This window comes from Leguminivora glycinivorella, chromosome 11, assembly GCF_023078275.1.
Source record: "Leguminivora glycinivorella isolate SPB_JAAS2020 chromosome 11, LegGlyc_1.1, whole genome shotgun sequence".
NCBI lineage: Eukaryota > Metazoa > Arthropoda > Insecta > Lepidoptera > Tortricidae > Leguminivora > Leguminivora glycinivorella.
This window is the reverse complement of record NC_062981.1, coordinates 16,832,655-16,846,509: the sequence shown is the minus strand read 5'-3', so window position 1 is coordinate 16,846,509 and position 13,855 is coordinate 16,832,655. Positions and strand designations below refer to the sequence as shown.

The 13,855-nt window shown below is 48.3% G+C and overlaps 1 protein-coding gene across 3 annotated transcripts; it reads right to left on the bottom strand.

Moving 5' to 3' along the window:
* Positions 1-164: 164 nt before the first annotated feature.
* LOC125230881 (COP9 signalosome complex subunit 4) lies at positions 165-13,836 on the bottom strand. 3 transcript variants are annotated; one of them, XR_007177566.1, is made up of 10 exons: positions 13,568-13,836; positions 13,412-13,491; positions 12,338-12,489; positions 11,817-11,920; positions 11,042-11,227; positions 10,638-10,756; positions 9,993-10,147; positions 9,310-9,450; positions 5,094-9,200; positions 165-382 (listed from the first exon to the last, which is right to left on the bottom strand). XR_007177566.1 is itself a non-coding variant. In XM_048136133.1 (9 exons), exons 1-9 carry the CDS (start codon positions 13,648-13,650, stop codon positions 249-251), a joined length of 1,230 nt encoding a protein of 409 aa, XP_047992090.1. In that variant the 5' UTR covers positions 13,651-13,834; the 3' UTR covers positions 165-248. The 3 variants fall into 3 exon arrangements, 2 of the variants coding, with proteins under 2 accessions (XP_047992090.1, XP_047992091.1); XM_048136133.1 differs by lacking the exon at positions 5,094-9,200 and having other exon boundaries at positions 9,234-9,450; positions 13,568-13,834; XM_048136134.1 differs by lacking the exon at positions 165-382 and having other exon boundaries at positions 3,820-9,200.
* Between the last annotated feature and the right edge of the window lie 19 nt (positions 13,837-13,855).

The following is a 13,855-nucleotide window of genomic DNA, read 5'->3' as shown; positions in this document are numbered from 1 at the left end:
CGCATACGAGTTATTACATTGCGGTATTTGATGGCTGTGCAAAATTGTATGTAACCTCAACACCCGCAATGTAACTAAAATCGCATGCGAGTTCGCACGCCGTCTAAATCAGGCCTTATTCTGGTCCTTAGGCACTTACTCGATTATAAATAAAACTACTCCTTAGTGTATTTTATATTTAAAGTATATTAGCTTGTTACACCACTGGTTACTATGGCTACACAACCTTCCTCACATCAACCTCCCGATCACTGTATCATCTCCTCCTCGACAATCTTGGCCATCCACTCTGGCTCGGCGGCGCCGATCTTCTCGATCAGGCTGTTCACCTGGTAGCAGAGGCTCTGGATCTGCTTGTCCCACTGTGGGAGGATCTCGCGCGCTGAAATTATAGGTTTCATGCTAAATTGTGTGATAAGATATGGTCAAAAACGTACAATATAAAAGGTTTTTTCTACTTGTCGACTGTAATCTGTCAATTAGGACACCACAGACTAAACTATAAGTGCTAACTTTTCAGTGTTGGATACTCTATGGCAGTTCCGACTCAATTATAATAAGCTCATTATAGTGGACTTTAGTTAACTGTAATAATTTCAAAAATAGAACTTCATACAATTTCTATACTAATTTGCGATACCTGGCAAATTTTCCTGCATCTGAAACACATTTTTTTTTATCTGTCGCGTTATCGGCCAATCAGAGACGGTTATTACAAACAATTGGTTGCTAGGTAATTCGATGTTGATACAACGGTGAACGACTCTATTAACATTAATTTTAACTTGCATGAATGATGATATTTCCGTCCATTGATGATGAAGATGATGACTCGTAGAAAAAGTATTGTATACAATAGTGCTTTTCACTCTCGTACCGTACTATTAGGCCACTCAGCAAGCTTCGTGGCCTAAACATGGTACTCGACTGAAAAGCTTTGTATTATATCACGATTGTATAAAATACTATTTCGGTGAGCACACGATACTGTCGCTGGAGAAGGCTATTATACCACACAATACAATAAATAACCTGTTATGTACCTGGTTATTTTATGTGGTTGTGCACGGAAAAGATCGTCAAGCCAAACTGCACAGAGCGATGTTGAGCCGCTTTCGTCCACATTGAACAAAATTCTCAAATCGCACCACGGGCGTCAGGTTTTTATTTTTATACTACGTCGGTGGGAAACAAGCATACGGTCCGCCAATGGACGCCTGCAACTCAAGGAGTGTCACATGCGCGTTGCCAACCCATTAGAAACTTGTACACTCCCTTTTTAGGGTTCCGTAGTCAACTAGGAACCCTTATAGTTTCGCCATGTCTGTCTGTCCGTCCGTCCGTCCGCCTGCGGATAATCTCAGTAACCGTTAGCACTAGAAAGCTGAAATTTGGTACCATTACCATTATGTATATCAATCACGCCAACACAGTGCAAAAATAAAAAATGGAAAAAAATGTTTTATTAGGGTACCCCCCAGCCCCCTACATGTAAAGTGGGGGCTGATATTTTTTTCATTCCAACCCCAACGTGTGATATATTGTTGGATAGGTATTTAAAAATGAATATGGGTTTACTAAGATCGTTTTTTGATAATATTAATATTTTCGTAAATAATCGCTCCTAAAGGAAAAAAAGTGGTTCAAAAGTTAGAGGGGGGGCTCTAACTTTTGAACCATATGTTTAAAAAATATGAAAAAAATCACAAAAGTAGAACATTATAAAGACTTTCTAGGAAAATTGTTTTGAACTTGATAGGTTCAGTAGTTTTTGAGAAAAATACGGAAAACTACGGAACCCTACACTGAGCGTGGCCCGACACGCTCTTGGCCGGTTTTCTGTGTTAAGTACACAGCAAAAAGGAGTGTACAAGTTCCAAGGAGGGTTCGGGTTGCCGACGACTTAAAGGACAATAGAACAAATTAGTTCCGTAGGTCCAACCCTAATAATTACTCATACATAGCAATGCTGAGCAGAGTTCACCGGACGGGAACGGTTTCTGACCATGACTAACCCTAACCTAAGCGGACCCCAGGCTGCCATGAGCCGTGGCAACGGGATAACGCAAGGCGGATGATGATGACTATACCTAACCTACTCTCCCTTGCACACTCTGTATACTCACTCTCAAAGTGCACCCTGGCGCTGATCTGGTCGATGTGTCCGTGCATGCGCTGCTCGGAGATCATGTGCGCGGCGATGTTGTACAGGAGAGGCTAGAGCAGTATACTCACTCTCAAAGTGCACCCTGGCGCTGATCTGGTCGATGTGCCCGTGCATGCGCTGCTCGGAGATCATGTGCGCGGCGATGTTGTACAGGAGAGGCTAGAGCAGTATACTCACTCTCAAAGTGCACCCTGGCGCTGATCTGGTCGATGTGCCCGTGCATGCGCTGCTCGGAGATCATGTGCGCGGCGATGTTGTACAGGAGAGGCTAGAGCAGTATACTCACTCTCAAAGTGCACCCTGGCGCTGATCTGGTCGATGTGCCCGTGCATGCGCTGCTCGGAGATCAAGTGCGCGGCGATGTTGTACAGGAGAGGCTAGAGCAGTATACTCACTCTCAAAGTGCACCCTGGCGCTGATCTGGTCGATGTGTCCGTGCATGCGCTGCTCGGAGATCATGTGCGCGGCGATGTTGTACAGGAGAGGCTAGAGCAGTATACTCACTCTCAAAGTGCACCCTGGCGCTGATCTGGTCGATGTGTCCGTGCATGCGCTGCTCGGAGATCATGTGCGCGGCGATGTTGTACAGGAGAGGCTAGAGCAGTATACTCACTCTCAAAGTGCACCCTGGCGCTGATCTGGTCGATGTGTCCGTGCATGCGCTGCTCGGAGATCATGTGCGCGGCGATGTTGTACAGGAGAGGCTAGAGCAGTATACTCACTCTCAAAGTGCACCCTGGCGCTGATCTGGTCGATGTGGCCGTGCATGCGCTGCTCGGAGATCATGTGCGCGGCGATGTTGTACAGGAGAGGCTAGAGCAGTATACTCACTCTCAAAGTGCACCCTGGCGCTGATCTGGTCGATGTGGCCGTGCATGCGCTGCTCGGAGATCATGTGCGCGGCGATGTTGTACAGGAGAGGCTAGAGCAGTATACTCACTCTCAAAGTGCACCCTGGCGCTGATCTGGTCGATGTGGCCGTGCATGCGCTGCTCGGAGATCATGTGCGCGGCGATGTTGTACAGGAGAGGCTAGAGCAGTATACTCACTCTCAAAGTGCACCCTGGCGCTGATCTGGTCGATGTGGCCGTGCATGCGCTGCTCGGAGATCATGTGCGCGGCGATGTTGTACAGGAGAGGCTAGAGCAGTATACTCACTCTCAAAGTGCACCCTGGCGCTGATCTGGTCGATGTGGCCGTGCATGCGCTGCTCGGAGATCATGTGCGCGGCGATGTTGTACAGGAGAGGCTAGAGCAGTATACTCACTCTCAAAGTGCACCCTGGCGCTGATCTGGTCGATGTGCATGCCGTGCATGCGCTGCTCGGAGATCATGTGCGCGGCGATGTTGTACAGGAGAGGCTGAGCAGTATACCCTCTCAAAGTGCACCCTGGCGCTGATCTGGTCGATGTGTCCGTGCATGCGCTGCTCGGAGATCATGTGCGCGGCGATGTTGTACAGGAGAGGCTAGAGCAGTATACTCACTCTCAAAGTGCACCCTGGCGCTGATCTGGTCGATGTGTCCGTGCATGCGCTGCTCGGAGATCATGTTGCGCGGCGATGTTGTACAGGATGTGGCCGTGCAGGCTGCTCGGAGAGCAGTATACTCAGTATACTCACTCAAAGTGCACCCTGGCGCTGATCTGGTCGATGTGGCCGTGCATGCGCTGCTCGGAGATCATGTGCGCGGCGATGTTGTACAGGAGAGGCTAGAGCAGTATACTCACTCTCAAAGTGCACCCTGGCGCTGATCTGGTCGATGTGTCCGTGCATGCGCTGCTCGGAGATCATGTGCGCGGCGATGTTGTACAGGAGAGGCTAGAGCAGTATACTCACTCTCAAAGTGCACCCTGGCGCTGATCTGGTCGATGTGTCCGTGCATGCGCTGCTCGGAGATCATGTGCGCGGCGATGTTGTACAGGAGAGGCTAGAGCAGTATACTCACTCTCAAAGTGCACCCTGGCGCTGATCTGGTCGATGTGTCCGTGCATGCGCTGCTCGGAGATCATGTGCGCGGCGATGTTGTACAGGAGAGGCTAGAGCAGTATACTCACTCTCAAAGTGCACCCTGGCGCTGATCTGGTCGATGTGTCCGTGCATGCGCTGCTCGGAGATCATGTGCGCGGCGATGTTGTACAGGAGAGGCTAGAGCAGTATACTCACTCTCAAAGTGCACCCTGGCGCTGATCTGGTCGATGTGTCCGTGCATGCGCTGCTCGGAGATCATGTGCGCGGCGATGTTGTACAGGAGAGGCTAGAGCAGTATACTCACTCTCAAAGTGCACCCTGGCGCTGATCTGGTCGATGTGTCCGTGCATGCGCTGCTCGGAGATCATGTGCGCGGCGATGTTGTACAGGAGAGGCTAGAGCAGTATACTCACTCTCAAAGTGCACCCTGGCGCTGATCTGGTCGATGTGTCCGTGCATGCGCTGCTCGGAGATCATGTGCGCGGCGATGTTGTACAGGAGAGGCTAGAGCAGTATACTCACTCTCAAAGTGCACCCTGGCGCTGATCTGGTCGATGTGTCCGTGCATGCGCTGCTCGGAGATCATGTGCGCGGCGATGTTGTACAGGAGAGGCTAGAGCAGTATACTCACTCTCAAAGTGCACCCTGGCGCTGATCTGGTCGATGTGTCCGTGCATGCGCTGCTCGGAGATCATGTGCGCGGCGATGTTGTACAGGAGAGGCTAGAGCAGTATACTCACTCTCAAAGTGCACCCTGGCGCTGATCTGGTCGATGTGTCCGTGCATGCGCTGCTCGGAGATCATGTGCGCGGCGATGTTGTACAGGAGAGGCTAGAGCAGTATACTCACTCTCAAAGTGCACCCTGGCGCTGATCTGGTCGATGTGTCCGTGCATGCGCTGCTCGGAGATCATGTGCGCGGCGATGTTGTACAGGAGAGGCTAGAGCAGTATACTCACTCTCAAAGTGCACCCTGGCGCTGATCTGGTCGATGTGTCCGTGCATGCGCTGCTCGGAGATCATGTGCGCGGCGATGTTGTACAGGAGAGGCTAGAGCAGTATACTCACTCTCAAAGTGCACCCTGGCGCTGATCTGGTCGATGTGTCCGTGCATGCGCTGCTCGGAGATCATGTGCGCGGCGATGTTGTACAGGAGAGGCTAGAGCAGTATACTCACTCTCAAAGTGCACCCTGGCGCTGATCTGGTCGATGTGTCCGTGCATGCGCTGCTCGGAGATCATGTGCGCGGCGATGTTGTACAGGAGAGGCTAGAGCAGTATACTCACTCTCAAAGTGCACCCTGGCGCTGATCTGGTCGATGTGTCCGTGCATGCGCTGCTCGGAGATCATGTGCGCGGCGATGTTGTACAGGAGAGGCTAGAGCAGTATACTCACTCTCAAAGTGCACCCTGGCGCTGATCTGGTCGATGTGTCCGTGCATGCGCTGCTCGGAGATCATGTGCGCGGCGATGTTGTACAGGAGAGGCTAGAGCAGTATACTCACTCTCAAAGTGCACCCTGGCGCTGATCTGGTCGATGTGTCCGTGCATGCGCTGCTCGGAGATCATGTGCGCGGCGATGTTGTACAGGAGAGGCTAGAGCAGTATACTCACTCTCAAAGTGCACCCTGGCGCTGATCTGGTCGATGTGTCCGTGCATGCGCTGCTCGGAGATCATGTGCGCGGCGATGTTGTACAGGAGAGGCTAGAGCAGTATACTCACTCTCAAAGTGCACCCTGGCGCTGATCTGGTCGATGTGTCCGTGCATGCGCTGCTCGGAGATCATGTGCGCGGCGATGTTGTACAGGAGAGGCTAGAGCAGTATACTCACTCTCAAAGTGCACCCTGGCGCTGATCTGGTCGATGTGTCCGTGCATGCGCTGCTCGGAGATCATGTGCGCGGCGATGTTGTACAGGAGAGGCTAGAGCAGTATACTCACTCTCAAAGTGCACCCTGGCGCTGATCTGGTCGATGTGTCCGTGCATGCGCTGCTCGGAGATCATGTGCGCGGCGATGTTGTACAGGAGAGGCTAGAGCAGTATACTCACTCTCAAAGTGCACCCTGGCGCTGATCTGGTCGATGTGTCCGTGCATGCGCTGCTCGGAGATCATGTGCGCGGCGATGTTGTACAGGAGAGGCTAGAGCAGTATACTCACTCTCAAAGTGCACCCTGGCGCTGATCTGGTCGATGTGTCCGTGCATGCGCTGCTCGGAGATCATGTGCGCGGCGATGTTGTACAGGAGAGGCTAGAGCAGTATACTCACTCTCAAAGTGCACCCTGGCGCTGATCTGGTCGATGTGTCCGTGCATGCGCTGCTCGGAGATCATGTGCGCGGCGATGTTGTACAGGAGAGGCTAGAGCAGTATACTCACTCTCAAAGTGCACCCTGGCGCTGATCTGGTCGATGTGTCCGTGCATGCGCTGCTCGGAGATCATGTGCGCGGCGATGTTGTACAGGAGAGGCTAGAGCAGTATACTCACTCTCAAAGTGCACCCTGGCGCTGATCTGGTCGATGTGTCCGTGCATGCGCTGCTCGGAGATCATGTGCGCGGCGATGTTGTACAGGAGAGGCTAGAGCAGTATACTCACTCTCAAAGTGCACCCTGGCGCTGATCTGGTCGATGTGTCCGTGCATGCGCTGCTCGGAGATCATGTGCGCGGCGATGTTGTACAGGAGAGGCTAGAGCAGTATACTCACTCTCAAAGCACCCTGGCGCTGATCTGGTCGATGTGTCCGTGCATGCGCTGCTCGGAGATCATGTGCGCGGCGATGTTGTACAGGAGAGGCTAGAGCAGTATACTCACTCTCAAAGTGCACCCTGGCGCTGATCTGGTCGATGTGTCCGTGCATGCGCTGCTCGGAGATCATGTGCGCGGCGATGTTGTACAGGAGAGGCTAGAGCAGTATACTCACTCTCAAAGTGCACCCTGGCGCTGATCTGGTCGATGTGTCCGTGCATGCGCTGCTCGGAGATCATGTGCGCGGCGATGTTGTACAGGAGAGGCTAGAGCAGTATACTCACTCTCAAAGTGCACCCTGGCGCTGATCTGGTCGATGTGTCCGTGCATGCGCTGCTCGGAGATCATGTGCGCGGCGATGTTGTACAGGAGAGGCTAGAGCAGTATACTCACTCTCAAAGTGCACCCTGGCGCTGATCTGGTCGATGTGTCCGTGCATGCGCTGCTCGGAGATCATGTGCGCGGCGATGTTGTACAGGAGAGGCTAGAGCAGTATACTCACTCTCAAAGTGCACCCTGGCGCTGATCTGGTCGATGTGTCCGTGCATGCGCTGCTCGGAGATCATGTGCGCGGCGATGTTGTACAGGAGAGGCTAGAGCAGTATACTCACTCTCAAAGTGCACCCTGGCGCTGATCTGGTCGATGTGTCCGTGCATGCGCTGCTCGGAGATCATGTGCGCGGCGATGTTGTACAGGAGAGGCTAGAGCAGTATACTCACTCTCAAAGTGCACCCTGGCGCTGATCTGGTCGATGTGTCCGTGCATGCGCTGCTCGGAGATCATGTGCGCGGCGATGTTGTACAGGAGAGGCTAGAGCAGTATACTCACTCTCAAAGTGCACCCTGGCGCTGATCTGGTCGATGTGTCCGTGCATGCGCTGCTCGGAGATCATGTGCGCGGCGATGTTGTACAGGAGAGGCTAGAGCAGTATACTCACTCTCAAAGTGCACCCTGGCGCTGATCTGGTCGATGTGTCCGTGCATGCGCTGCTCGGAGATCATGTGCGCGGCGATGTTGTACAGGAGAGGCTAGAGCAGTATACTCACTCTCAAAGTGCACCCTGGCGCTGATCTGGTCGATGTGGCCGTGCATGCGCTGCTCGGAGATCATGTGCGCGGCGATGTTGTACAGGAGAGGCTAGAGCAGTATACTCACTCTCAAAGTGCACCCTGGCGCTGATCTGGTCGATGTGTCCGTGCATGCGCTGCTCGGAGATCATGTGCGCGGCGATGTTGTACAGGAGAGGCTAGAGCAGTATACTCACTCTCAAAGTGCACCCTGGCGCTGATCTGGTCGATGTGTCCGTGCATGCGCTGCTCGGAGATCATGTGCGCGGCGATGTTGTACAGGAGAGGCTAGAGCAGTATACTCACTCTCAAAGTGCACCCTGGCGCTGATCTGGTCGATGTGTCCGTGCATGCGCTGCTCGGAGATCATGTGCGCGGCGATGTTGTACAGGAGAGGCTAGAGCAGTATACTCACTCTCAAAGTGCACCCTGGCGCTGATCTGGTCGATGTGTCCGTGCATGCGCTGCTCGGAGATCATGTGCGCGGCGATGTTGTACAGGAGAGGCTAGAGCAGTATACTCACTCTCAAAGTGCACCCTGGCGCTGATCTGGTCGATGTGTCCGTGCATGCGCTGCTCGGAGATCATGTGCGCGGCGATGTTGTACAGGAGAGGCTAGAGCAGTATACTCACTCTCAAAGTGCACCCTGGCGCTGATCTGGTCGATGTGTCCGTGCATGCGCTGCTCGGAGATCATGTGCGCGGCGATGTTGTACAGGAGAGGCTAGAGCAGTATACTCACTCTCAAAGTGCACCCTGGCGCTGATCTGGTCGATGTGGCCGTGCATGCGCTGCTCGGAGATCATGTGCGCGGCGATGTTGTACAGGAGAGGCTAGAGCAGTATACTCACTCTCAAAGTGCACCCTGGCGCTGATCTGGTCGATGTGGCCGTGCATGCGCTGCTCGGAGATCATGTGCGCGGCGATGTTGTACAGGAGAGGCTAGAGCAGTATACTCACTCTCAAAGTGCACCCTGGCGCTGATCTGGTCGATGTGTCCGTGCATGCGCTGCTCGGAGATCATGTGCGCGGCGATGTTGTACAGGAGAGGCTAGAGCAGTATACTCACTCTCAAAGTGCACCCTGGCGCTGATCTGGTCGATGTGTCCGTGCATGCGCTGCTCGGAGATCATGTGCGCGGCGATGTTGTACAGGAGAGGCTAGAGCAGTATACTCACTCTCAAAGTGCACCCTGGCGCTGATCTGGTCGATGTGTCCGTGCATGCGCTGCTCGGAGATCATGTGCGCGGCGATGTTGTACAGGAGAGGCTAGAGCAGTATACTCACTCTCAAAGTGCACCCTGGCGCTGATCTGGTCGATGTGTCCGTGCATGCGCTGCTCGGAGATCATGTGCGCGGCGATGCGCTCGGCGCGCGCGGGCGGCGTCTCGAGCAGCGCGCCGAGCTCCTCGAACGTGATGTTGTTGTACAGCTTGCTCGCCGACAGCAGGTTGTGCTCGAACACGGCGCGGTCCAGGATGGACGAGCCGTCTGGTGTTGTCGCCTGCGAAATACGAACAAGAATTTAAATATCGCCTTACAATTCAGAGAAACTCGGAAATTTTATGGGAGTTTGCGGCTAGCATGTGGAAGATGGACTAGTTAGTTCACTAGACGCAAACTATCGGGAGACGCTTGTGTGGATTCTATCGTAGGCCGATAGTCCACTATCATGTGTTTATCATAGAAATAAGTGAAGAAAAAGGATGGCATGTTGCCTATGATCATATTTCTATGATAAACTATATGATAGTGGACTATCGGCTTTAGTATACGTGTGTGTACTCGACGTCAGAGAAGAATCCAGTTAGTTGCTGGCAATAGAGCTAGTCTCCAAAGAGCATAGTAATCTGAAACCTAAAGTTCTAAATGGATACCATCTGACGCGTCTGTGTGTAAGATTCGAATTCCTGCAGGTCGAACAGCCAGATGATACGGTCTATGTAAAAATTATCTCTAGGATGGAATATACGGGTATTTGATGGCAGCAATAGTCTCCAAAGAGCATAGCGTTTTAAACTATACTATCAAGTTCTAAATGTATACCTTCTGATGCGTCTGCATGAGAGCCTCAAACTCGTGTAGCTCAGAACGGCGAATGATGCGATCCAGGTACATCTTCTCCAGGATTGAATACGCGGGTAGTTGCTGGCACCGCTCGTCTTTGAACAGAGTGGCCAACATTCTGGATCTTTGCTGACCTGAGGACAGATAATACAAAAATAGGTATCTTTCGATAGCTACTTAAACTTGAAAACGACGCTACTCCAGTCAACGTCAGTACATTTTCGTGCATTTGCGTGACAATACGATGGAAAAACATGCACTACATCTGTACCGTGGTCTCTTTGCGACAGTAGGTGATTTTCTTTTTATTGTGTTGCGAATATTTGTTTTTTTTTTTATACTACGTCGGTGGCAACCAAGCATACGGTCCGCCTGATGGGAAGCTGTCACCGTAAACTATGGAGTTATGGACGCCTGCAACTCAAGGAGTGTCACATGCGCGTTGCCATTAGAAACTTCCACAACAAGTTCCAAGGAGGGTTGCCGACGACTCAAAGGACAATAGACGGAACAAATTAGTTCCGTAGGTCCTTCCATCGCCAGCACACCGCACCCTTGTTTTGTTGGATATGTAAAATAATTACATGGTGTACAGCAATAGAATTGTGTGAACTATTACTATACCTGCGGAGGCCAGCACTGTGCAGATGAGAGCGTTGCGTAGGCACGTCATGCGCTCGTCTTCGTGAATGATGTTGCGGTACGAGAGCTCATTGTATCTCTGAGCTGCTTCTATGAACTTTCTGTGAAAATCATCACACAATTTAATTATTAATTTATTGGACAAGATTATATAAAACATGGGTTCTACTGTAGGCTGAAAGGGCCTAGAAATCGCGATTGATAGCTGTGTCAGTGGATGTAATAGCTCTCATCCATTACGCTTTGTAAGTCTGTGAAAGAGGATATGAGAAAGAAAGATGACGAAAGATAGGGGAGAATGGAAGAGGAAGACATGTACCGACCCCACGTAACGTGGGATAAGGGTATGAGGAAGAAGAAGTATGTAGTTAGAGGGATTTACTAACCTCCTATAATCTAAAACTCGGGCGTAGCACACTTTGTAATAAATCTGCAGCTGTTCATTAGTGGTCTCGGCCTGTAACAGCGAAGCCCTGTTGACGTAGGCCTCCGCCTGCACGGGGTCATCGACCTCCAGGTAAAGGCGCGCGATTTTTAGGTATGTCTCTAGTTTGTAATCAACAGAGTACTGCCTGAAATAAAAGTAAACACATGAACTTTTTTTTATGATTATTGGGATGTGTAAGTGTTAAGTAAGTATATCATTAGAATTAATAAAATATAGGGTTGAATTAGGGTGGCGTAGGCAAGAGGCTGGCAACCTGTCACTGCAATGTCAGTTTCGTTTTCTTTCAACCCCTTATTTGCCAAGAGTGGTACTGAAGATTTAGTAGTTTCATGTGTTCTGCCTACCCCTTTATGGGATACAGGCGTGATTGTATGTATGTAGGGTTGAATTAAGGTTTTCTAGAGGGGTTCATGTTTGGGTTCCTCAAAAAGGAGTGTAAAGATTTCTAAAGCATTGGGAAGATAGTTGCAGGCTTTTACTATCAGGTGCCCTGAGCTTTGTTTGCTCATAACATGGTTTTACATAAAACCCTTTCCAACCAAAGAAATCGAGGTTTGCTAAATAAATATTGAATTTTAATGGCATATGTTAAAATTGACAATTATATGTTAACAACCCGCTAACAACCTCACGATCGTATCAGCTCGGGTGTAAAGGGTTAAAAAATGCATAAAGTACCTAATATTCCATAATCTATTAAAAATTAACCATACTTTTGTCCAGTTTCTAAAGGAATTCCGACTAATACATTTGCAGCTTCCTTCCAGTTTTGGTTGCGTTCGTAAATATCCGCCAAGTGTTGTCTGATGCTTGCTACCTGCAGACCAATTGTACAACTGTTAGTGGAGATCACTTGTCATACATACTAATATTATAAATGGAAAGTTGTAAGTGTGTGTGATCTTTTAAGTAGAGATAGATGAAGGGATGGAGAATGACATAGGCTACTTTTTGCCTCTTTCTAACGCGAACCCGCAGGCAAAAGCTAGTTCATAACAGATACAGGTGTGGTTCATAGAAACAAATACCTATCTCACTGAAAATTGTAAGATCCTTCCAAACCTATACATAATTGTCATTGTACAAAGCAAGAAGATGAATTAAGGAAATGTTCACATTTGTTACCAACTGTGTAAATTGCAATAAATTTCTGATTATTGAAGTGGTCATCCGAAATCAATGAAATATTTTACCATTTAAAAACAATGCAAATTATCTATTAAAGCATTTTAACCTGTTCTTCAAATGAGATGACTCTTGGTTGTATGACATCTAAGGCATAGTGTGAGACATCCTGTGATACCGGATCTGGCAACAATGCTAAATGTGTGCTGACATCTGTGAGCAGTTGCCGGGAGATCACTAGGCTCACATTCTCATTCACAACTGGAAAAAAGAAGTACTTTAAGATAAATTTTTCTTAAAATGTGAAGGGCTCTAAACATGGGGATGTATTGTAAATTCATTATAAGTGATACATATAATAAGAATAATAAACAGGGTTCGAAAATATCAAAAATATCAGATATTTATGATATATATTGAATATATATCAACTTTGATATACATATATCCATTTTGTATGGAAGGGATATATCATTTTGTAGCATTATTTATAAATACTACTTTAGATAAGGAAAAATCTACTAAAAAACATAATATTTAGTAGAAAAATAGTAACAAACACAAAAAAGACTATATTTTTAACAATGTTGCATTTTTTGAAACCCTTTTTGTATTGCAATACTTATAAAAAAATGATATGTATCTGATATTTTATATCCATTGATATAATATAACATTGAACCCAGCTGGATATATATCCGATATATATTGTGATATATATCCATTGATATATATATCCTCGAACCCAGATAATAAATGATTTCAGAAAAATAGATGGTATGTCAAAGGTAACCAGACAAAATGTCTGTGGAGATAGGCTTGCAGTAATTAGTAAATAAGTTCACATATACTTATTATAATGTCCCATAAATTTATTTCATGAGTTGTGCTAACCCAAGACAATATAAAAAGACTGACCATCAATCTATTGATGATAAAAAAAAATGAGCTACATATAAAGAATAAACCAGTAATACTCTTCATTTAAACCTTTGAAAACAGCACATAACACAATTTCTAGTACGCATAATTAAGAGTGCAGCATTCAACAGGTTAACATGAAATTACAGGGCATTCTTTAGGCACAGCCAAGTCTTCAGCTCTCTAGCTTCCTTTTAGCAAACTAGAAGTTATAACCTATATAACCCTCGCTACGCTCAAGATTGGTTGGATGTACACTTACTTGCTTCTACAAACGCTTTGAGTGAGTCTGCTAAATCTCCCTCAGGATTTTTTAGTATTTCCATGAGAACATTGCGGTACCTGAAAGAAAAGCATAGGATGTAATAATCTAGTTTCCAGCTATAGAGAAAAGTTAATTAATTAAGTCTGAACTTACTTTTCAGCTTGATCTTTGTGTAAACCACCAGAATTCCTCAGTTCATTCAAATACTGCCGGACTGATTGTAAGTTCAGCGGCATGTTGGAAAAGCGTAATTATTCCACAATCTACAGTAACACCGTTCTTTTATAATTAAATGAGTGGGTCAATATCTTTCAAGATGCAGACATTCTATGGTTCTTCTACTTCAATAAAAATAAAATATTGCATTGCAGTGCGTTTCGTTTTGACTTTTCCCTTTTTATTTCCGTCAAATATGTCTGTCACTGACAAAATGAGATGAAC

Excerpts from the sequence above, each read along its gene's own strand:
- LOC125230881 (XM_048136133.1), bottom strand. The coding sequence starts at position 13,650 with ATGCCGCTGAACTTACAATCAGTCCGGCAGTATTTGAATGAACTGAGG. Across the intron at positions 13,492-13,567 it reads CACAAAGATCAAGCTGAAAA|GTACCGCAATGTTCTCATGG; the intron begins GTAAGTTCAGAC and ends CTTTTCTTTCAG. Across the intron at positions 10,148-10,637 it reads CACAGTGCTGGCCTCCGCAG|GTCAGCAAAGATCCAGAATG; the intron begins GTATAGTAATAG and ends ATCTGTCCTCAG.